At 41.6% G+C, this 23,353-nt stretch overlaps 1 protein-coding gene across 1 annotated transcript in view; it reads left to right on the forward strand.

Moving 5' to 3' along the window:
• RFX8 (regulatory factor X8) overlaps window positions 1–23,353 on the forward strand; it is a 61,034-nt gene that overhangs the window by 18,410 nt on the left and 19,271 nt on the right. The window contains exons 2-6 of the mRNA XM_077174659.1: window positions 10,326–10,446; window positions 14,265–14,388; window positions 17,051–17,112; window positions 18,594–18,680; window positions 22,984–23,034. Coding sequence (XP_077030774.1) covers window positions 10,326–10,446; window positions 14,265–14,388; window positions 17,051–17,112; window positions 18,594–18,680; window positions 22,984–23,034 — 445 coding nt within the window. The remainder of the gene's footprint in view (window positions 1–10,325; window positions 10,447–14,264; window positions 14,389–17,050; window positions 17,113–18,593; window positions 18,681–22,983; window positions 23,035–23,353) is intronic.

Genomic DNA, 23,353 nt, shown 5'->3' on the forward strand with positions numbered 1-23,353 from the left:
GAATGATAAAGTTGCACTTAGATAATGATGACTAGGGTTTTCAAAGAACTCAGATTCTGTAGGGGCTCATACATGGAACAATCCAAATTTTGCTGAGAGCTCGCTCAGAAACACTGGCTAAACCCAGCCTCTAAGAGTTGCTGTATACTAAGGAAAGGAGAACTACAAGGGCCTGATTAAAAGCCCATGGCAAGTCCCAGTTGTTTCAGAATATCAGAAGTTAGTGTAAGCCCTGTGACTAAAAGCTGCATTGCATTGGCTCTGCAGGGTGACTGGCAGCACCACCGATGTGGCAAACACTGAAACTGGCACAGCCTGGGCACTGTGTCCTCCCTGCTTCACAGGCATTTGAGCCATTGCTTCTGGAGAAATGCACAAGTAGCTTGTTCTTCTCCAAGCTTGATATTAAACCACATTAAGCCGAAAATGTAAAAACTTCTCAAGGCTGCAAAATGCACTGTTTCACTGTCACGTGTAGAATTAGGAGCAATATTTAAGAGGGCTGAACAGAAAAAATTGGATGTTTTGTGTGCTGATTATTTCCATCCTTGAACAGAAGTTCCCAGGTCCTTATGCTTCAGGCATTTCTGCTAGAGCTGAGAGCAAGTCTTCTAGATCTGTGTCAAGCTGCAGAAGCCACTTTAAGAGCACAAGCAGACTTTCCTAGTTTTAACTAAACCTGGATATTGTGCCTAATAGACAACACCACCTCTCTATTTACCCAGGTATTTTTAATTTATTAGAAGCAGTCACTACATTATTAGGTGCTTTATAATTAAAACAGGCAAAAGAACAGGATTAACTGGCAGAACATGAGCAACTACCTACCCAACAAAAACAAACAGGACAAAATACCACATTTAATAATAATACTAATAATGAAAAATTACATGCACATCTTACTTCCCAACCTTTTATCAAAGGGTTAAGGGTTTTTAGCATATGTTAATAGTTAACAAATTTGGTTTCAGAAAACTGAAAAAACATTGTCATACACATGCTCAGATTGTCTTAATTTATTTCAACCTAGCAGACAGTGAATGCTAACTATCATTAATATGTTCATCCATCCCTTATTTGAGGTTCTTCCTAAATCCTTTGACTCCTCCCTGAAGGTGATAATCCACTCTTTAATTTAAGAGTCATGTCTTATTGCATTCATTTTTGCAGGAGCAAGAAGAAAACTGAATCAAGAAAACCTGCACAGAGTAACATTAAGCACTGTAACTCTTGATTAAACCTCATTTTTGAAGTAGAATTTGGCCCAAAGAAAGTTAGCATTTCAATAATAATTAATCACAACATTTAAAAGAAATCACTTGTTTTTTTATATAGTTCTAAAACTATGCTAAATTGCTCACCTGAAGTAAGAACTGTAGATGCTGCTTTGTGTTTTGCCTGTTGAAATACGACATTGCTCTGGCCATTGCTTGTACTCTTTTAACCCACTTAAGGAGGTGACGTACAAGGAATAACGCTATAAAACTTTGCCAATGGCTGATGGTGTGTTTAAATGCAGTGTTTCAATGCTTTGACTCACCATGGGTAGCCTGCTGTTAATAGGATTTGCTCAGGAGAACCCTTACTGGAGGTTCTTGTTAATTCCCAGTCAGGCTTCAGCAGCCAGCGTGAAAGGAGGTTTCATCTTGATATGATTTTCTTGCATTCACCTGCTTAACTAACCAGGAACTGTTAATGAGGGAGGGCAGCTGAAGGAAGCCACAAGATTAAATAGGAGAGAAAGGGGGAAGAAGTAATTTGGATGGCAAGGTGTGGTTGAGGGTTTCAGAGATGGAAGATTCCTTCAGAAAAAGCGGGGTGAATATGCCCTTTTACCGAGGCCTCCAATTTAAACTGAAATGAAAGAACCCATGAGAGTGAGCCAAAGATCAGAGAAGAAAGACTTGTGAATATTGACCCCACTGGAGAAGCAGGGGCTCACCTGCAAGGTCCTTTGTGGTCCCTTAGATGTTCAGCTGCTGGAGTGCCATGGTCCTGGCTCCTGGCCCTCTGTGCCTCCCCACCCAGAGAGGAAGAGAACAAGGGGTGCAGATGCATCCCTGCAGCTCTCATGCCACGGAGAGCCAGGTCATGCACTTCCACATGGGTAAAGAGTAACTGTATGGAAAACAGCATTTGAGTTTAGGGTATGAAAAACAGATATTGCACAGGCAAGTAATGCAACAGTAAGGGAGGCTTTACATATTATTTATGGGTTTTTTCTTGCTCACTACATTTCTACACAGACTGTAGCTATAGCTGCATTAAGATGCAAGCTCTAGAAAAATGTTCTGTACTTTCCAAAATCTGTAAAGAAATGACTGTGCATAGCTTTGCACAACAGTTATTGTATTTTTTCAATTTATGCAGATTTCTTGACTAATTGCATCCTTAGGTACACTAATGCCTATAAATGATGTGAGTGATAAAATAATTCCAGGGTAACTTCTACAAACAAAATGTTTGACATCTGTTTTGTAGCTAAGAAAATTGGAAAAAGACAAGATGACAGCTGCAGAAGCATAAAAAAGTGTATCATAAAATTGTCTGATATCATTCATATAGATCACTTGACTGTGATGGCAAATTAAATAGTTTCCAAGATTCACTCATAGTCAAAATTGTATATATTCTTAAACAAAAGCTTTGTGCATTCCTAACAATATGTTAGCATCTCTTTAAATTATGAAAACTATTAAAGATTTGATTTAAAAATATTTTTCCATGTGGCCATTAAGGCTTCAAATTATGGAAAACATTTCTGATTCTAACTTATTGTTGCACAGCTGAAAGGGGAATAATCCATTGTCTTCTTGATTATTTTCAAGACAATGGTGAAAATACTATGAATATCTGAAAAAAATTTGGCAAATTGCAGAAACATCACAGAATCTTGTTAAATACTGTTTCTGTCAAGAATCAGATTAAAGGGAAAACTAATTTTAAATACTATAGGTTAATGATCTTTTTAGGTTTTTAAATTTTAAACAGTTATAAAAATGTTATTAAAAATAATCCAAGGATATATTGAAAATATTAAAACAGATAAGAAATCTTTGTTATTTCTGAGGGCAACTAGGATGGCATATGAGAGAAAAATATCCAAGGTACATTCTCTAAAATGCCTCTTAAATGCCTCTTGAAACTGAATTTTGGTCTAAATTTTCCCCAGTGATTCTATCTTCCCTGATGGTTGCAATACCACTGGCTGCAGTAGCAATGAGGTTGCCAGACTGGAGTCACTGTTTATTAAAATTGGTTCCACGTTTAACATTCAGCAGAAATGTCAGTCAAAAGTAAAGGGCAAAACCCTTCTCCATACTCTGAAGTGCTCTCCACACTCTCTGTGCTTTTCAGGTAGACTCCTGCTTAGTAACTAAGCAACCACATCCTCCATCTCTAACTCACACATTTTGATCTTACCAGAGGATTTGCTTTGGCAAAGTTTACATTGAATCAATTGTAGATCTGCAGTTCAAGACTGAAATGTGCTTGTTATAAAATCGCAAATTAAATACTTCAATGAATAATTGTAGGTCTGCAGATAATCCAATTTATGAATATTGTAATCCACGTTGAAATTTTCAGTTGGGAATGTATATTCTACAATAAATCAATAAAAGTGAATTTAAGCCCCATATATCTTTTGGCCTATATTGATACCATTTTTTTAAATTAACAAGTTGAGTGTGAATGCTTATTGTCCCACTGACAATACTGCCTAGGTGTGCTTTGCTTTATCCTCAAGGATCGTAACATTTAGTTTGAATAAGTAATCAAAACAAAGTCAATAGAAAATTCTGAACCTCCTTTTGTAAGTGCAACATTTGAATGAAATGTTTGCCTCATGAGTAAGTCACATGGACATTCTCACAGAGAAGTATTCTGCTAGTAAAGCTCACATGATCGCATATTCATAGCAAACAAACATAAAAGGATTACAACCCCAGTTCAATGGAAGTTCCCTTCCAAATGCAAATGATATTTAGGATATGTGCTCAGTCTGGTCTAGTCTTTGCTCATGCAAAACTCCAACAGTATCAACCAGAGGGCCGTGTTACAAATAGCACACAGTCCAAATAAGAAGCTTGCAGAAGTGGAAATGTTTTATGTAAGCCATCTGAGGAGCACTTAGCAGTAAGGAAAGTACTTGTAAGGGTCAGAAATGATGGAGAAGTTCAAGATCAGGATCACAAATCAGGACCATGAATGAAGGATGTTGATGGGTCCAGAGCCCCTCTATGGCTGGTCACAATCCAATCATCCCAGAGCTCACTTCATGTCAGTGCAAAGCTGTGAGGCCAGAGCTCACAAGCTCCTCAAAGGGGAATTTCAAATCCAGTTTTTCACAAGGCTCGATTTTGTAATTCATTCCAATGAAAACAGAGAATATCAATTGGTATAGCAGACATCTTGTCATCCTAAACCATATCAGTCTAATGTAATTAACCAAATTGGGGAAAAGAAACACTCTCTCATTCTACCAGAGCAATTGTTTCCAACCTTTATCAGCCATGTGTTTGCTGCTAGCTTCAGATCCAGCACAATCTGTATGGGCATACAGTATCTGTATCTAGTCTAGCTGTATGAACAGGCCCAAGTGAAAGATTTCTCTTTATTAAGTTTGCCTTGGCTGAGTCTGTACTCTGCTGCAGCTAGAGCAACACTACTGCCAGCAACATAAATGAACCTTCTACTTATTTGAACAAAAGCCAAGCATAGACAAGTCACAAATGCTTCAATGCAATTAAGAAAAAGACCAAGCAGCAATCATGGAACGAATGAGGTGGTCAGGGATGTCTGGAGGTTATCTAATTCACCTCCCTGATCAAAGAGGGGTCCTGGTGGATCTGAGCAGTTCAGATGGGTCTTGGCACTTCAGGTTTCATTGTTCCTACAGTGGTTAGGCTTATTAAGTCTGTTAGGGTGTTTTTTCTCTCTCTTGAATTTATTGGTAATCTGAGATAAAATATTATATGAAAATGTCAGTTATGTAACTATAAGCAAGGCATAAATCACACTATCTCCTACTATGTTTTCTAGTCTGAAGGATAAAACAAGATTTGTCAAAGAATAATAGGAATACAGAACTGTATGCAGTTTTAATCACATCACCCCTGACACTACATGCAAATAATGTTTCTCTGATGTACCATCTGGCCTAAGATATTCAAAAGGTGAGAAGATAAAACTACATCAATCATGCAAAATATGCTTTACCCTCAAAAACTACTGAGGCAGGATTTGTATTTGTTACAATAAAATTGCATTTCAGAGGTGTTAACTGTTAACTACACTGTCATTTAATTATGTCAAACACTATGCTGAATCTTTCAACAAGTACTTTCAAGAAAATTATTGGTTAATGTAGCTATTTAAGTGAAACATTTTCACCTTTTGTTTTAATTAAGAAGAAAGAAAGCACCTCTTTTCACAGGAACGTCTGTATTTGTTTTTGTGGAGGAGGGTAATGTTTTTCTCTCTTTTCAAAACTTTTGTGGTTGGACTTTACTGTGAATACATTTGAAAGCTGCCCTTAATGCCATTCTTTACTTCAGAACTAATTGATTCATTGTGTAAACATTCCTGACACACAAATAAAATCAAGGGTCTTTTGCATGTCATCTGCAAACCAGGCACAGGAGCTAATGTAAGAGCTGCTGTTTCCAGCCTCTGAGATAGACGGGGCTTTTTGCGTGACTCACCACTGCTTTTATTGTAGAGAATTTTTTTCTGTTCAAATTACTCTAACATGCAAACCTATTTCGGAGTTTATAGCACAGCTGTTTATAATAGATTGTTCTATTAAACAGAAAGTTAACTCCACTATGCATCCAAAATGTAGAAAACAAAACAAAACCACAAAAATAATGTACCAGGGAAGCATCATAAAATGCTATTTCTACTTGGAGGAGCAAGCACCACATCTTCTGCCAAGCAGAAATGAAGCAGTTGCTTTCTCCTGCAAGCATTACCTCAGCCTCTTCTGGACAGATAGGCTTTTATCCATATCTCCATCTTCATGAGTCACTGTATAAACTGTTTGGCTGCCCTAAGCTGGACTAAAGAGCAAGAAATACAAAGAGCAGGTGTCAGCAAACAGTGGGAAGCACAGGGCTCAGCTCCACAGTCACCTTCCTGGCGGCACTGGCCCGTGCAGGAGCACCAAGAGTGACCAGCAGGGCTCCGTGGGAAGTGCCACAGCAGAGCCTCTCCAGACCAGAGGGACAGAGCTGCTCAGACAGACCCTGCTACCAGCTGTGGCTGGACCAAAAGCAGTCAAAGAATCCATCGTTCATCTCAGTTACAAGAAGATCAGTAGATGACACAGCCTGGGCAGCATCTGGAATTAAGGATGTGGCAACAGTCAGATAAGTGTTTCAGTTACTGTTTGGAGGAGATTTTCACCCAGCCTCTCGACCAGACACTCCAAAACCAGGTGATCTGAGGTGATCTGAGATGAGTGAAGAAGGATTGAGTGATTGTCGGTGATTGTGCCCCATCTCCAGTCACCAGGCCTTAAGTATTTCTAATGGTTTCACATCTTTCAAGAGATCTTAGTCATGCAATGATTGCATTGTTTGAATCAGTTTATTCTAGTCATGACAGGACACATCCCAATTTACATATTATTTTGTGTTCCCAGCTCCCTCATTAATGCTTAATGCCTCAATTCAGCCATCAATCCCCACTCAGCAGAACGATTCAGCTAAGTACATATTTAAATTTAAGCACATTCTTAAATGCTTTGCTGAAATGAAGCAGTCTTACAAACTTGCTGAATTGGATTTTCAAACATACAAGAACTCACATGCTGTAGGCACTTGGGAGAGGAGCCTTCCTCTTCCTCATGTGCATTCATGTCCAAGTGCGTGGCTTGTGAAGGACACAGCATTCTATAATGTTAAAGCATTGGATTTGTTTGATTCTTTCAAGTGATCTGTTTCAAACTAAAGTTTAAAAGGAAACTATGACTGAAGACCTCTGCTCATAGTAAACTGATCAGATTTAGGTAATGCCTGATCATTGGCATTATTCAGATCTCAAAGGAGAGGAAAATGAGTAAACTTTTACACAGATGTAATTTTGTCTCTGGTAGGCCAACTAGTAGAGATAAAAAACAAACAAACAAATGCCGAACTAATAAAATGTACTGACACAGTACATAAAATGTACTGACATTTGGTTTCTCAAACTGGGATATTTGACTTTGTCCAATGGGACTCTTACACTGTGACCCAATTCTTTTAACTTTTTGTATGGAAAAGTTAATAATACGTTGCTCCAGGACTTCAGTTTGGTGGGTGTGAGGGAAGGATTCTTATTTTTGACTTTCCTTTTCAAGCTCTTTTACCCATTCCTTCCTACATGAGAATGAATATACCCTGCAGGCCTTTGCAGCTCTAGGGGAAACATACAATTTCCTATAGACACATGTGTTCATTGCTGCTAGTAGTGGTGGAAGCTGTTGTAGATTCACTTGCTTTAATGACTGTTTCATACATACTTTTGCTTAAGTATTAAAAAATATCTTATAAAGCACTTTTTTTGAAACTGTAAATATCTGAGAGATGTTAGCACTTGCCTTTACAAGACAGCTGTCACCAGCAAGAGCTCTTACATAATCTGTTTACCTTACAAGGCATCCAAATCTCCCAAGGTATCCAAATCTTCTCTTGAATATGGGATGGGGGAACTGAGGGCAGACAGTAATCTGAACAGGCAATTTTGTGCTAAAGACACTCCTTACAACGTTTTGGAGATTACCTCAAAGTTTGGTTTAAATTTGTCCTAGTTATGGGTGAAACTCAGAGGAAGGAAGCTTTTTTTGTACACCTTTTAATCAGTTCAACCATACTCCTAATTTTATTCCAAATCTTTTTTCAGTCAAAGTGCACGTTCATTATATACTCTGTAATTTTATGCAAGGAGTATGTCCATGACAGCAATAAAGAGCTTTGCAGCTTTCAGCTTATGCAAGAATAAAGACTTACTACAGCTTGACCTAATCTATATCCACCAGTCCTATCTGACTGGTTTAAGCTGAAGAAACTGATTTCAGGTTTTCTACCAAATTCTTCTAACAGCCTGGCATTTAAAGTCAGAATCTCCCTTCTCTCCCACTCACTCTCCCTCCTGCCAACAAAAAAAAAAAGCACGTTAGAATTATCTGAATTATCTGAGAGGTGATTTTTTTTGGAAAAAAAATGGGAAAGCCCTAATGAAATAAAAGCATGTCAAGACTTGAACATCTGAACACAGATCTGTCTATCTCATTATCTGCAAACTGGGCAGGAAAAATGCTGTAACCTAATTGGTATCTCTCCAGCCATGGACAGTAACTGGACAGGTTTTTTTTGTGCAGCATTTGCTTCTTTTCACCAAAATCTTTCTGAGTATGAGGTGTTGTCCAGGGACTTTCTGTTCTGTATCATTTCCCTTATTTCAGTCTGTTACCACAGTAATATTCTATTTGTCATTCTTTGGTTTTAACTAAGTCGTAAATGATTTTTTGGGGGGGATTTTTCCCGCTAAGGTGTTTTTGGGCTTAGGGAACTTCCCTGTGTAGAGTTTCAGACAGTCCCAAAAAGTCAGTCCCAAAAAGTCAGTGTTGGTGATGAACCTTGAGAACTAAGACCAGGACTCAGAAGCACATGCAAACACATAAGCAAGCCATGTGTTGGAAACTGGAGATGAGGTTTCCTCTTCCTTAGGTGCATGGGCACTTCTCTGAGTGCAGAAGGGACAGGCACACCTGAACTGGCAGTGAGTGCCCCGGGCAGCACCTACTGCCAGACCTGCTGCAGAAGCTCCAGGAGTACTTCAATGTAGGGGAATAGAATATAAGTAAATAAAGGTAGTATAGAAAGCAATCTTACCCCGCTAAAGAGTTGCAGCTGGGTTAATTATTAAAGATTAGGAGCAGGCCTGACTTTAACAGGCCACAGCTGTAACCAATAAGAAGAGTGTTATAAAAGGGTGTATGGGTTGGTTGAGGGGAACTGGAATTAGTTGGCTAGTGTGAGAGGAAGGAAGAGTTAGTGCTTAGAGGAGCTGCCTATGGGAAATATCAAGGAGGTACGAAACTCTTGCACTAAGGAGACAACAATATGAAACCTTTGCAATATAATGATAACACTTAAATGGTAATGCCACACAAGCCTCACAGCTCTGCAGTATCACTGTTGTTAGTTCTTGCAATAGCTACTCCAACCTGAAAAGCTTTTGCTCTCCAGTATTTGCAGGAGTATTTGCTGTCTAAATGTCCCACACAGGAGGTCAGTAGACTGCAGGCAAACAAAATCAGGACCACAAACTGCAGCTACTGAGGGAAGCTCCCACCATCAGCCATTAAGCACAGTTATCGATGGCACACTGGGCAGGTTACAATGCATATACTAACACTAACCTGTGCTTTTGGCAAACAGCATTTTCAAGGCTTTTGTTCAGGGGCCCTTGTGTGAGCATCATCTTCCCATGGGCTTCTCAACACAGCATGAGGCTTCACAGATTCAAAGCAACCTGTACCATACATGACATCTGCGTGCACTGCTCCTCAAAAATAAGGTACATCAAGGGACCAGAAAACCAGTAACCTGCCACTTTAAATTCCCTTTCCTGGTGTTGTGCTCCCTACCCCCACTTTAATACTGCTGTCTACCAACGTGTAGGCTTTGGTCATACTGTCATAACGAAGGAAGCAAGACAGTCTGTGTCACACATGGGGATTTCAGGAAGCTAATTAACAGGAGGGAGCTGTGGGAGTTTCTGAGAAGCTGAGCTCTGATGTAACCCAAAGCCATGGACTAGTACGCTTTTAGATGCTCCAGCCATACATAATTTATGTTTGTCAGTCACATGGCAGCAAAGCTCATTTTGCATAATGGATACTTGTGATGGAAAAGTGCTTACAGGGTTTCAGCAGAGCAGACAGACCTTTCATCTATCTGTATCAAAGAGAAATTAAACAATTATGGGAGTTTGCAGCATCCCTATTGAAAACTCTGAAAGTAAGGCTTTAAAGATGTGCAAAACCTTCTAGGATGGCACTTGTGATCACAGAATCCTAGAATGGCCTGGTTGGAAGGGACCATAAAGATCAGAGTCCCAACCTCCTCTGCCATGGGCAGTGACACCTTCCACCAGACCAGGCTGCTCAAAGCCCCATCTAACCTGGCCTTGAACACCTCCAGGAACGGAGAATCCACAGCTTCTCTGGGCCACCTGGGCCAGTGCCTCGCACCCTCACAGTAAAGAATTCTTTCCTACCACATAATCCAAACCTACGCTGAGGCTGAACCTATTCCCTCTTCTCCTGCCACTAGGTGACATTCAGAAACACCGCGGCACGATCGGCCATGTACGCCGCTTTCCGATTCGGACAGAATTCCTTTTCTCGCCCGCAGTTCCTACAGAAACCCAAACCCATCGGGGGCGGGGCAGTGGGTGGGTGCCGGGAATGCCGCGGGGCGCGGTCCCGGCTGCGGGCGGCGCGGAGCCGTGCGGGAGGGGCGCGGGGCGGTGCGGGAGGGGCGCGGGGCGGTGCGGGCGGGGCGCGGGGCAGTGCGGGAGGGGCGCGGTCCCGGCTGCGGGCGGCGCGGGGCAGTGCGGGCGGGGCGCGGTCCCGGCTGCGGGCGGGGCGCGGGGCGGTGCGGGCGGGGCGCGGTCCCGGCTGCGGGAGGGGCGCGGGGCAGTGCGGGCGGGGCGCGGAGCGGTGCGGGCGGGGCGCGGGGCGGTGCGGGAGGGGCGCGGGGCCGCGCGGCGCGGGCGTTACCCGCCGTCCGTTACCCGACGGCCCCGGCCCCACCACCCCGGTCCCAATGGAGGACGCGGAGCCGCAGCCCGCCCTGGAGCCGGCCGACATGGCTTACTTCGGCCCCACCTCCCTCACGTACCTCCCCGTCCTGCAGTGGTGGGTGCTGGCCCCTGCCCGCTGCCCGGCGCGGGCCCGGGCTGAGGATGGAGCGGGGAGGTGGCGCGGCTGGCTCGGCTGGCCCGTGGGGCCGGCAGGAGCTGTCTTGCCACGGGGAGTGTAGGAGTGCCCCTTTTAACTCTTCTCGCGGTTTCGTAGGGCAAGAGCGTGGCTCGCTGCAAGGGCCCCATCATCATGGTGATGCATAAACAGTACCAAGCAAGCAGGGAAATTTTTCCAAAAGAAAGGAACCTCGTGCCACGAGCCTTAGGGACATGGAGGTGGTTTGACACGGGGGAAACGGGACTTTGTCTCAGCCTGCCGCTGTCTGGGATCCGGCCCCGGCAGCCATCCACGTGGTGGGATGCTGCAGGGCAGCTGCCCCGGAGGATCTCCCTGGAGCATCCCCTCGGCTGGTGCCTGGTGGGCTCTTAGAGCACGCAGGCGGCTGCGAGCCGGTGGCACACTGGCACTCGGGGGTGATGCTGGATGTTGGACATTCTCCAAGGTTATTTTTTTCTTGAGATGAAGGTTGAACTCCTTAATGAGACACTTTGTGTAGTGGAGGAAGGTTGACACAATTGTTTTCTTGGGCTTTGAGAAGAGCATCATCTGCCATGTGACAGCCACAGAGAAACCAGGATTACTTTACTTGTCTCCCCAAGCACAAATGAGTGCTCATAAATAATGTTGAAGCTTTTGTGAAACAGTAACACATACAAACTTTTAACTCATCAGTAAGTGATCTTAAATAATTTTACTCCCCCCATCAGTCATATTTGAGCAGTGGGAGTTAGTCTGTGTTTTCCCTGTGATATAGATACCACTGCTCCCATTTTGAAACAGCTGAAGGAAGAGATTCATATAAGGTCATTCATTCAACAGGTCTGAGACACAGCATAAAACTGAATCATAAGCAATCCTTGAAAGGATGAACTAATGATTCTTTTCATCACGACAACCTTCTTTTCTTGTTTTGAAAAATTTTGAATGTTCGGCTTCATTTTACAGTTGGTGCATTTCCAGTAGCAAACCAGATTTTGCTCTAGAAATGGTTTGACAGCAGACTTGCCAACCTGTATGATGGCCTGGCTGCTAAGGGTTCACATAGAATAGGTGGCAAATCCTAAACACTTGCAGTCTATGTGAGGCCCTAAAATCAATAGGATAAAAAACCCTAGACAGTGTGTGGATAAAGAGTAGATGAATGGAGGAGGTCTTTCCCCCTGTGCTTTTTCTTTAACCTCTACCTTTCTGCCTTACCACACTTTCATTTCGATTTTTTTGTCTTTTTTCACAGTTTTGTTTTGATGCATGCCATAAAAACTCAGGTTTTGAACACCTTGGGGCTAATAAACAAGAAGAGGAGTGCTGTGCTCTTTTCTGTGCAGCTTGCTTTCCTGATAGAAATATTTTTGTATTATGTGTCAGCACTAAGAAGGTGTTTGACTTACTATTTCAAAAAGACTGGCAGCTTAATAGACAAAAAATTCACGAAATGGATTTCCCAAATATTTTGTTGCTAAGTAGTTAAATGCTGAGGAAAAACTATTGGCAGAAACCATGCCACTGGAGCATGAATTAATTTCTGATGCACTTCCAGTGACTCTTGTGATGTTATATTAAGGATGAATTTGAACTTAAGATAATCTCCTCTGAGACTGCTCAATTGTGAAGAGTTTTGAGATGCTCTAGAAGAAAAAGCACTTCTGCCTGCTGGGAGGCAGGATTCTTATGTAGAATGAATTTCATTTACCTTTTAGCCTGATAATGGGAAATACCCCATTAGAGCAGCAGATCCCCTATCTTTGGGTGCAGGTTCCTGCTCAGGTGTAGCCATGAAGCCTTTGCTGTTGGATGGTGGGGTTGGAGGTGGTCAGGAGCTGGCAGGGAGCCCAGCAGAGCCTCTTGGGTTGTTGGGTGAGGAGATGGTCTTCAAGGAGGTATAGGTGAGGCATTTGGGGTCTTTTGCTGGGGAGAAGGAAAGCTGGGGGAAGCAGATAGCATTCTTCAATGGAAAGAGAGGAGGAGGCACAAATAACAGGTGAGGTAAACATCAGCTGCTTGCTCAGTCTGTTCTAGCAAGCCAGTTTGCTGCAGACCTTCTCCACTGTCTTCTGACAAAGCAACCAAGATAAACAGCTGGGGTGCCTGAAGTGAGGGTACTAAAGCAGAGGATGCTGATTTGAAGTCCAGCTGACTTATCACACCCGGTGAATGGAAAAGTCTGCTTTCCCAATGAACTCAGTCTGCTTTCCCAATGAATTGTCAGTAAAGACACAGTGAGTAACTGGCACTGTGCTACACTGGTGTTCAGCTGATAAATTAATTAAATATGCATAAATAATTTGCTAGAATAGAAACAGTCAGAGCAAGAAAGCTCTGTGATATGAGCAGTGTGTCATGCCTTGAAAATTAATCCCTCTGCTCCTTTGATTCAGCTTTGCTCCTGTATTTGTACTGTAGCCTGTTATCTTCTGACATCAAAACCATTGGCATTATTTTATAGTTAAAGATCATTTTTTCCTGGTGAAGGTAATATCTTAGGCTAATAAGTAACCAAGTTTGCATTTCCCTCACCTTATTCACACAAGTAGTTGCATTTACGTGACTGTGACCATTCTGATTAGTAGGATGAATCAGGGATTTGGCAAAAGGATGGATATTTAAACACGTTAGCCTCTTTCAGTCCTGTTAGATAGTAACTGTAAATTAAAACTCTGTTCTCCTATTAAACTTGTCCTAAAATCATGAAAGCAGAATGTGGTCCTTTATAGTTTGTGCACTCTGTCCCAAAACACCATCTTTAACATTTTAGGTGAAAAAATGCTCATATTATTATTTCTGGTATAGTGGATATCCTTCTATTTAGAAGACTGAAGTTAGATCCTTTGATATAACAACATTTTGCATATGAGAAATTCTAATACTGTCTATATTGGTGTTAATGTTATAATGGTATTACTAAGTTGTATTGTTTTAATTTAAAATTTATGAGAACTAGTTAATTTCTTAGCAGAATCTCATGTGACCTCTCTTACATGTCAAAAACAAGGAAAATAGGGCTTTAAAAGTTAAAAATAAACAGAGGGTATACATGTGTATATATATATGTGTATATATATATATATATATATATATATATATATATATATATATATATATATATGAAAAAGTATATTGTTTCCCAGGATACAGAATAACTCAAAGGAAGTAGCTCTTTTTGATTCTATGCTTCTATAAAATCAGAATGACTATTACTGAGTTCACTGTAAATCTGATAAACTATAAAAATCTAACAATTCTTTCTTCTAACTCTGACATAAACCAATTGATGATTTTTTTTTTAAAGGCTAGCTGATAATTTCTATTTGTGTGGAGGATGCACTGTACCCTGTCGGCTACTACATGAGCTGTATATTGAAACCTGCAATCCAGATTTCAAGATTCAAGTACATCCATCCACCTTTGGAAAGGTACAGAGTAGATAGGATATACAAGATAAGAAGTAGGGATGCCTAAAGAGAAAACCTGATCATCAACTTTACACACATATCAGAAGACATTAAATAACAGAGAAGAATGAATATGTAATGAATTATGCTTGTGTGTTTTCTAATGTATTTCTGCTAAGCACTCATGTAGATGCATTTGTACCAGAGGAAAGAGTGTTGTTTGGGAGAGAGTTTATTTTCTTCAGGGAACTGGTGCATGATACACTAGCAAAGATTTCTTTTGCCAATATATTTTAGAAAGTTTTACAGTTTTCTTTTTTTAACAGCAGAAAGTTATGCAACTCATTCCAAGGAGATGATTCTTCTGTCTTTAGAAGATACCTTTGGTTTTTACATAATTTTATGCTTTTCCTTTTCATTATACTTGAGGAGATTTTGCTCCAAACATACCCTAAAAAGTTGCTACAGACTCATCCAAGCAAAACAAATGCAGATGTAGAACTGAATCTCCTTCTAACAGTTCCACTTTTCTATTACATAGAGGTTGATACAACCCATGGAACAATTGACACTTAGAGATCCAAATTGCAAACACCCATAGCTATTCAACCTTTTCTAACAAATTAAGGAAGATATTGTGATTATTCATTGTTTAAGACTTCTTATTCAGACTTCAGAACTTCCTATTTTATATGGCTAATTTTCTGTTAATTCCCATAGTAAGAGCTACTAAGCACTGTTTTAACACAAGTCCAAAATAATTTAAGTGCAAGTTGTACCTGAAGTCAATTTCATTTGTATGGCTAACCCCATTCTGTGAATCATTTATCTCAATTCAGTTGAATCTAATTTTTTTACTGGGTAAGTTAAATCACTTTTGCTGAAAATTAATATTTGAGTGAATGATCCAGTGTAATTTATTACCACAGCTTAATGGATCATCACCCATCAGCTAAGACCATGGGTAGAATTTGCCTGGCTCAGCATAGACATTGGCCATGAAGCTTGTCACCTTAAAAATCTCTAGGTAGCCACTGGAGAGAAATAAGTAGCTACACATGATTCCTCAAACTAAATGAGTCGCCTCAGACAGCTCAGATGAAAGAGCCTCAGACCTGCCACTTGTTTTTCCCATTGACTGCAGCGAGTATCTTAGACTCCTCTGCCTTGTAGCCATGTAGATGAGATTAATCCTATCCTGCCTGTACCCTTCCAGTGCTCCAGCATGGCTGAGTTACCACCTGAAAGCCAAGCCTTGGTGGGGTTTACCTTAATGTGTTTGACTTTTAAGCTGGGACAGGCGCAGATGAAGCGTGAGTCTGATCACATGGAAGAGCTGAGCCAGAGTTGCTGTGGGCTGAGCTCACAGCCTCAACCAACCCAGTGCATTGCAGTGCAAGCTGACACATCCCAAAGCAGCAGGCTGGGCTGCAGCTCCCCAGTGCAGCAAGAGAATGGACCTTGTAGCAAGAAGCCGAGGAGAGCAGGAGCTGCAGCCATCCTGGTTTAACCTGAGTGCATGTGTAATCACTTGCCACAGCCTAAAATGGGCTGAGCTATTAATAACTTACCAAGCTGTAGTAACCTGACTGTGCTCCATGTGTGTGGACTACAAGGGCTTTTGCAGTCCAGCCCCACGTGGATCAAACTATGGTGGTTGAAGACACTACTAGTCTCATCTGCCCTATCTCTCTGCCCAAATACATCACTGTCTCTGTAAGGAATGGCAGTGGGAGGAAGGATATGTCTTGTGCCACAAAAGCCCCAGTTTCATAGACTGTCTTTTCAGAAAAATGGGATTATGCTAAGCTATCAATTTGAGAAAGGGAGCAGCTGGGGTGGGTGCATGCAGAAATGAACAGGTCCACCATAAAAACTACAAGTGTGTGTTGATGAGTGCTTTATCAGGCCTTTGGACCAGCAACACACTGTGCAGAGTGCAAGCTTTGTGCTGCTGAGTGGAAACTCTCCTCACTAACATGGAGTAAATCCTCTGTTCCTGCTCTATTGAGAATATTAGAGTGTCCTGGGTTAGTCCTGGACCCAGGTGTCCTGAGTTAGTCTCTGTTAGTCTCAGGACAGCTCATGCAGAATAATCGTAGTGAAGTGGATTATAACCCTGACAGTATCTAATTACTCTGTAGAGCCCAGCCTTGGCAGATGCTGCATGACCTCAGTTCACACCACCACAGTGGTCAAAAGGTTGCTTTGCAGCTTGATGATTCCTGTCCTTTTAGGACAGATAAGTCTGGCCCTATCCTGTCAGTACACCTTCCAAGAGTAAGTGGGTAGGTGAAGCCTTGTGTAAGTCCTTCTTAAATGAGTAAGGCTTGAAGGTCTGGCAGAGTATGGGACCATCAGGGCACCTTCAGGTTCCCCCAGCTGATTGTCCTGCCCTGGCTGCAGGGGATCTCTTGGTGTGAGAACTGTTTTCCAGTGCAAACTATAAAAAACAATCCTACCTGAGAGAGGTAATCCTTTAAATTGTTTAGCCTTGGATCCACAAATGCCTGATTGAGTTTAGTTCAACTGTTACCATTTGAGAGGTATGTAAGAACAGGTATTAGCCTGGAAATTATGAAAAGCAAACAAAGTGATTAAAGACCAAAAAGTGTGCCAGATACATTTTTGGATCTTTGAATGAATTTGCCAAGTATTTTTAATTTTCTGTTTGTTTATGCAGCTTATTCAGTTAGTTTTCCCAGGCCTGGTGACAAGAAAGCGAACCACAGCAGGGAGCATCAGGTATTGGGTTTTGTCCTTTCTTTGAAAATGTTATTTATAACTTTCTATTTGTTATAACGCTCTAATGTTATTTAAAATGTTCTATTTTAAAGTGGGTGACTTTTCAGCCCCAGCACTGTAGTATGGCAGCTGAATTGTTGGTTGCAAGTCTGTAACACAACCCAAGATCCAGAGTAATTCATGGTGTAACCAAGGACATTAAAATAGAGTTAATTCCATGAAAGCCACCACACCAGATCTGTTTTGGTAAGGCATGAATTCCAGATTGGACTGCTTTTTAAAAGACCTTAGTACTCCAATTTGTATTGGCTATTAACAGCACAGTTTGCATGAAACATCTGTCAGACATCACAGCTTTGCAGAGAGCTCTTCAGACACTGCATCTCTAGGCCTGGAAAGACTGGCTCTGGGATGCACAGGGGTCATGAATAATGATTAATGTCTATATTGTGCTTTTGTCCTTGCACACATCCATGGAGTGGATCCAGCATATAATATACTGATGGTCAGTGGAAATACTGTACAGTTTCAAACTATTTAAATCAGACAACTTCAGTTGTCTGATTGACAACTAAATGTCCTTTTTTTTCTCTTCCCTCTTTTCTAGAGCACAGAGAGTTTGGTGCTTTTTTGTATCCAAAGTTATACTTGCACACTGAATATCCAGACTAGGAAAAAGGATGTTTTAAGCTCATTGGGACTGAATAATTTTACAAGCATTTTGTGTAGCTGTCAAGTATGGGCTTTGAGAACAACATGCCCTGACTTGTCTCCACAAGTCTGGACTTGCTATCAGCTTGAGCCAGGAGATCTTTTTTTTTTTTTTTTGGGGAGTGCCTCTCCTCAGACACTCTTAGGCTCCTGCTCCCAGCAGACAGGATTTGGGATGGTGTTTGGTGGCCCCCACGCCCTCTCTTGCCATCAGCAGGGGGTTACCTGCTCGGGCTGCAGGTGCCCCAAAGCAGGCGCTGCTCCCCTGGCTCCCAGCTGGCAGCACCTCTGTTTCCCACTGAGCTCAGGTGAATCTTATGGAAGGTCTGGCAGTTTCCTTGAGTTTTCGCTTGCCATGACCCTGATGGGCCATCCAGTCACTGAGCTGCTGTAAATGGCCGAGGAACAGCTGCACTAAGTCCTTCAAATTCCGTGGGGATGTGGGGACCTCTGCCTGCTAAGTCTGTTTCCTGACTTCACTCACTGTCCTGTACAAATCTGAGGCACTCCATTCACTAGCTTAAGTTTTATTTCATTTAGAAGAGGGTATCATTGCAGGACAAAAACTGTTAAAGGGAGTTTGGAAAAAGTTTGTGCAATTATTTTCTGTTTGGGAAAATAAACATTCAACAGAATTTAAAAAGACAAATATTGCTTTTTCAACTTCATCTTTTCTTGATTAAACAGTATGATCATTTGCTTTCAAAAGAGGATTATGAATTTGCTGACTTGTTGAAAATCATACAGTTAATATTTTTTTAATTTTCTAGATATCATTATGATGGAATAGCTATCAAGAAGGAGTCTTCCTTTTATGCACGTTTTTGCTGTCTTCTGTATGAACAAAATTATCTCAGGTTTGTTTTTAAAAATGTTTTAATCAAAAAATGTCACATTTTTTGATGTTTTCTCTATATGTTTTCTGTCCATGAAAATCTGTAAATCTCCTGTGGAACACTGACAATAGCATTGTATTTTTCTTCTCATTATAAACACTGTGAAAGTGCTGTGCCATTAAGTGCCGTGCCCTAATAGACAAGCTGCATTTTGGAAACAGACACTGCCTAATTAGACTTCCAAAAATTGGATGTTTTAGCCACATAGATCTTAAGAGCAGGAACTCATGCTGAACCTAAAAGAAGAGCTTAATATGTTAAGACTCTAAATGGGAGCTCAAAAAAAACCCTTCTTGACATTCTATCACCTTCCTCATTAAACAGCAGGCTGGAGAAATGTATCACAGTATAAATGACTCTGCTGTTTTGAAGAGTCCTGCACACAATCTTGTTATCTGGGTTTTTACTGCTTGAAACAGTACTTCAAAAATAGTTCATTCACTTGGTTTTAAAATATCAGGTTTTAAAATCACCTCTTGTAAGAGAACACCAATAGGAAAATGTGTAAGACAATTAAAAATGGATTGCAAAACTTAAAAGCCTAAAGTCCTAAAATGAATGTAAGATACTATGGTAGGTTAAAGGGTAGACAGGAGCATGTTGTGGGCAGGAGAGGAAGAATTCTCATGGTTGAGCTCATGGTTCAGATAAACAAACCACAGACTTTAATTTCTTCCCAAAAAAATAATTGAAAAAAAAAAAAAAGAGAAATGCTGCCATTCTGCAGCAGTTTTACTCTCCTTTACAATGAAGAAAAAAATTAGGTGCAGTCTCTGCCTTGGACTTTGAAGACCAGGTTTGTATCCTCATTCTCTTACAATCTTGTACATTAATTTAGTGTGTATATGGGTAAATTCTGTAATTAGGTTATCATCCTTTAATATGGAGATACATCATTATTCTGTGGCATGAATGTTAGGGGCATACAAGTCAGTCTATAAGGACCCAGATATCTGGTGATGCAGAAACTGTTTCAGTGATATTTTGTATAATATTTAATTAATTGAGTGCATGCTTTGGAAGAACACAGAAAAAGTATACCCGTAGGTTTGTTGCCTTTCTTCACAGGTTTTATGGCAGGTAATGTTGCAGAAGTCCATAGAGGGACAAGGATAAATGTTGAGACAGGATAGAGGATCAGGTTCTGTAGATGATTGACTGGCAGTCTGTTGTTGTGAGACTAAACAAATTATTCATAGGGAATTTGAGGCTGGTTTCCCATGTCACACTTACTGAAGGGATATCCTTCACTTCCTCTGTACCCAGTGTACCCAGAACAGGCCTAAGGTTTGACATCCACAATGAGGAAAGGTCTTGTCCACTGCTTAAGGGATATTGCAGGTCTCTGGCAGAGTTTCTGCTGGTCTTTCCTTTTCAGGGAAAGAAAGGTCTTTCCCTGCAGCATCTCTTAAAAATAGCAATTTTGATGGGCATAAAAGGAAAGCTGATTGCTCTGGCCATATGAGAGCTGAGAGAGAACAGAATGATTTGATCTGTTGCTCTTTTTTCCTTCCCAGTGTAGAAACATGAGGAAAAAAAATGATAAAGTAGGAGGGCCCCAAGAAGCAATGTTAGCTGAGTTTGGGGCAGGTGCAGAAAGAAGGACTTTAGCCACTGCTGGGAGACAGACACAGCACATCTGCCAGCATAGCTTCTGTCTTTGGCCCTCCTCATGGAAATCTCCTCTATGGGCTGGGGAACACCTTGCAGGTCATGTTAACCACAGGGGAGCTGCTGCCCTGGCTGCTCCAGGCCTCCTCCTCCTCCTCATCCTCCAGCAGCTGCAGAGGTGCCTGCCCTGACACTACTCCTAAAAACATGTTTAATTTGGCCAAGGCAAGGAATAGGATGTGCATTGCAGGGAAAGGACTGACATCAACCAGCCACCTACTGGTCTTGATTTTGGTTCTTAAGATGAACACCTGTCCTGTTGAGAAGAGGCTGAGAGTTGGTGTTCCTCGGCCTGGAGAAGAGAAAGCTCCAGGGAGGCCTTAAAGCACCTTGCAGTACCTAAAGGGAGCCAACAGGAGAGCTGGGGAAAGACTTTGTACTGAAAAATGGTAGGCTTTGATTGGATATTAGGAAGAAATTCTTTACTGTGAGGGTGCTGAGGCACTGGAACAGGTTGCCCAGAGAAGCTGTGGATTCCCATCCTTGGAATTGTTCAAGGCCAGGCTGGACAGGGCTCTGAGCAACCTGACCAGGTAGTGGAAGGTGTCCCCACCCTTGGCAGTTGGACTGGATAACCCTTGACAGTCCCTTTCCAACCATACTATTCTATGATTCTATAACTTTTCAGATTAAAAAAAATCAAAATATAAAGATCATATTCAGCCAAAGATCATATTTCTAGCTGCAGTAGAAAAGTCCCTTAACCACAAAATTATCTTGTCTGATGCTTCCTTCATCAAAGACAATTTTAAGAAGACACTAAAATGTTGAGGCAAGCCAGACAGCTGTAATTAGAACAGCTTCCACTCTAAATTCAGCTGCATGTCCCTGTCCCAAGCCAACATGCAGGCCCACAACACCTGGACAGATGGTTGTCACAATTACTTCTTGGTATCTCATATAGCACAGCAAGAGAGAACAGAGAGAAAGCAATAGAAAAACACAAAATGCAGCCAGAGAAGGATGAGTAGCACGACTCTGAAAGAAATAATTAGGTCACATACTAAAAAAACATCCGCTTCAATCAAATAAGTGAGTTAGTTTCCATTTGAGTGGAGTTTTGCAAATTTTTTGCAATTAAGTAATGAAGGAAATAACTCATCTTTGCTGTCCTATCAGTAGGGTTCAGTACTTTTTGAAATCACCATTAATTTTTCATGATCCAATAAAACTGATAAAACCAGCATTGGAAAAGTCTAGATTGTTTTTTACTTAAAAAATTGAAATTTTGAAAAAGTAATTAAAACTTCATTACTCTTTTACCTGCAAGAAGAAATTGTGTTCTCATATAAGTAATCACATGTGTAAACACAGCAGGGTGTTTGACCTATAATGTCAATTTTTGAGAGTGTATTTGTGTGGAAATTTCCAAATCAGAGTGAAGAGGATTTTTAATGTAGCATTTCAGTGCAGTCCAGTGCCAGTCTGTTGTCCAGACCCCTCTAATGGGATGACTTCTCTGGCTTGTTGCCACTTCCCTCAGGCAGAGGCTGGGGATATCTGTTTCACTGGTGAAGGTGTCCTAAATAGCTACTGCGCCCTCCCATGCCTGAATAAAATCCAACACGCAGATGCTTTTTCTGTCACACCTGCCAGAGAGGAAAGTGGATCCCTGAGCCCAGCTGAGAGACCACAGCATCCATCAGCCTGTTGGCAATGAAAAGAATGGTTTCAAAATTGTGGACTCTTTGTATTTACTGCAAAGGATATTTCTTGACCATGATAGCCAGCAAGTGACATGGTGCTGGTAGTGAGAAATTAGGCTACTGAAGGATCTGATAGCCTGGGATCTGTGCTTGTGGGTGTCACAGAAATGGCAGTAAGATTATAATGGTTTGCCTTTAAATACAAAGGAGGTGTTTGCATTTTGATGGTGGGTGGGACCTCGGGTGTGTCAGGGTTGGAACATATCCACATAGGGGTGATAAGGATGGTCTTACACAGCACCTGTGAATTGGTTCACTTAGAAATCTTCAATGCTTTGAAGATATGTGTACCACTGCTCTGATGATGGTGCTATGAAAATAGTGTAAATATATGCAGCTGTAGTCAATGAGGTCTGCAGATGTATTACAGACATGAGGGAATATGGTATTTACTGATTTGTATTGCAACAGAATGCATTCCCTCTTGGAATGGGAGCTGTGAGGACAAGCTCCCCCTAAAATGGTACCTGGTCTGGCTCAGAGGTTTAAAAAATGTCATTGAATTCTGGTTCTGTAAGAGCTGGTTTTTTGATTCTAGTAATAGGCAAGATTTAGGCTCCTGACTGGCTAGTGAAGCAAACGTACTATTTTTTCATTAAAAAAAAATTGCTTCTAGCAAATTAACTTTTCTAATCACTGTGTAATCAGACATGCACATTCACAACCACCTTCCCTCCTTTCATTTTTCTTTTGTTCTTCCCATTTGCTTCTCTGTTATTCTTTATTTCATCCCCATTGTTGTATTTCCCATTTTAGCTTTAGTTTGCACCTCGTAGCATTGCCCAAACCCTGCAAGGGAGATGGTGAAACTCCTTGTGATTTTTTTTGTCTCCCATTTTCCCCTTCTCCCACCCACCTCCTCTTTTGTGTGTTCTGTCTCTACCCAGGCACTGCTCTCCGGGGGAAGTGAGCATCTCTGATGTGCAGCCAAGCACCAGGTGAGTCCCAGCCCCCTGTGGTAACAGTGGGAGGGCACAGAACTGTTTGTCAGTATTCCATAGGGATTTGCACCGAACAGCACCGAGCTCCTGGCTGGCTGCTGGGGGACTCCTTGTCTGTCCTGTGTCAGGGGAGTGGGGAGCCAGGCTGCCAGGGGAACCGAGGCACTGGAGGCGAGCCATGCTGATCCGTGTTGCCATAGTAGCAGCAGCAGAAGATACGGCTGGCTGCCTTCTCAGGGAGAGCAGGAGCTGGGAAATATTCATTAATTTTATTTCAGAGGCTTTAGAAATCTTCAGGAAGGACCTATTTGAAAGA

The sequence above is a fragment of the Agelaius phoeniceus genome, chromosome 2 (genome assembly GCF_051311805.1).
Source record: "Agelaius phoeniceus isolate bAgePho1 chromosome 2, bAgePho1.hap1, whole genome shotgun sequence".
NCBI classification, from domain to species: domain Eukaryota; kingdom Metazoa; phylum Chordata; class Aves; order Passeriformes; family Icteridae; genus Agelaius; species Agelaius phoeniceus.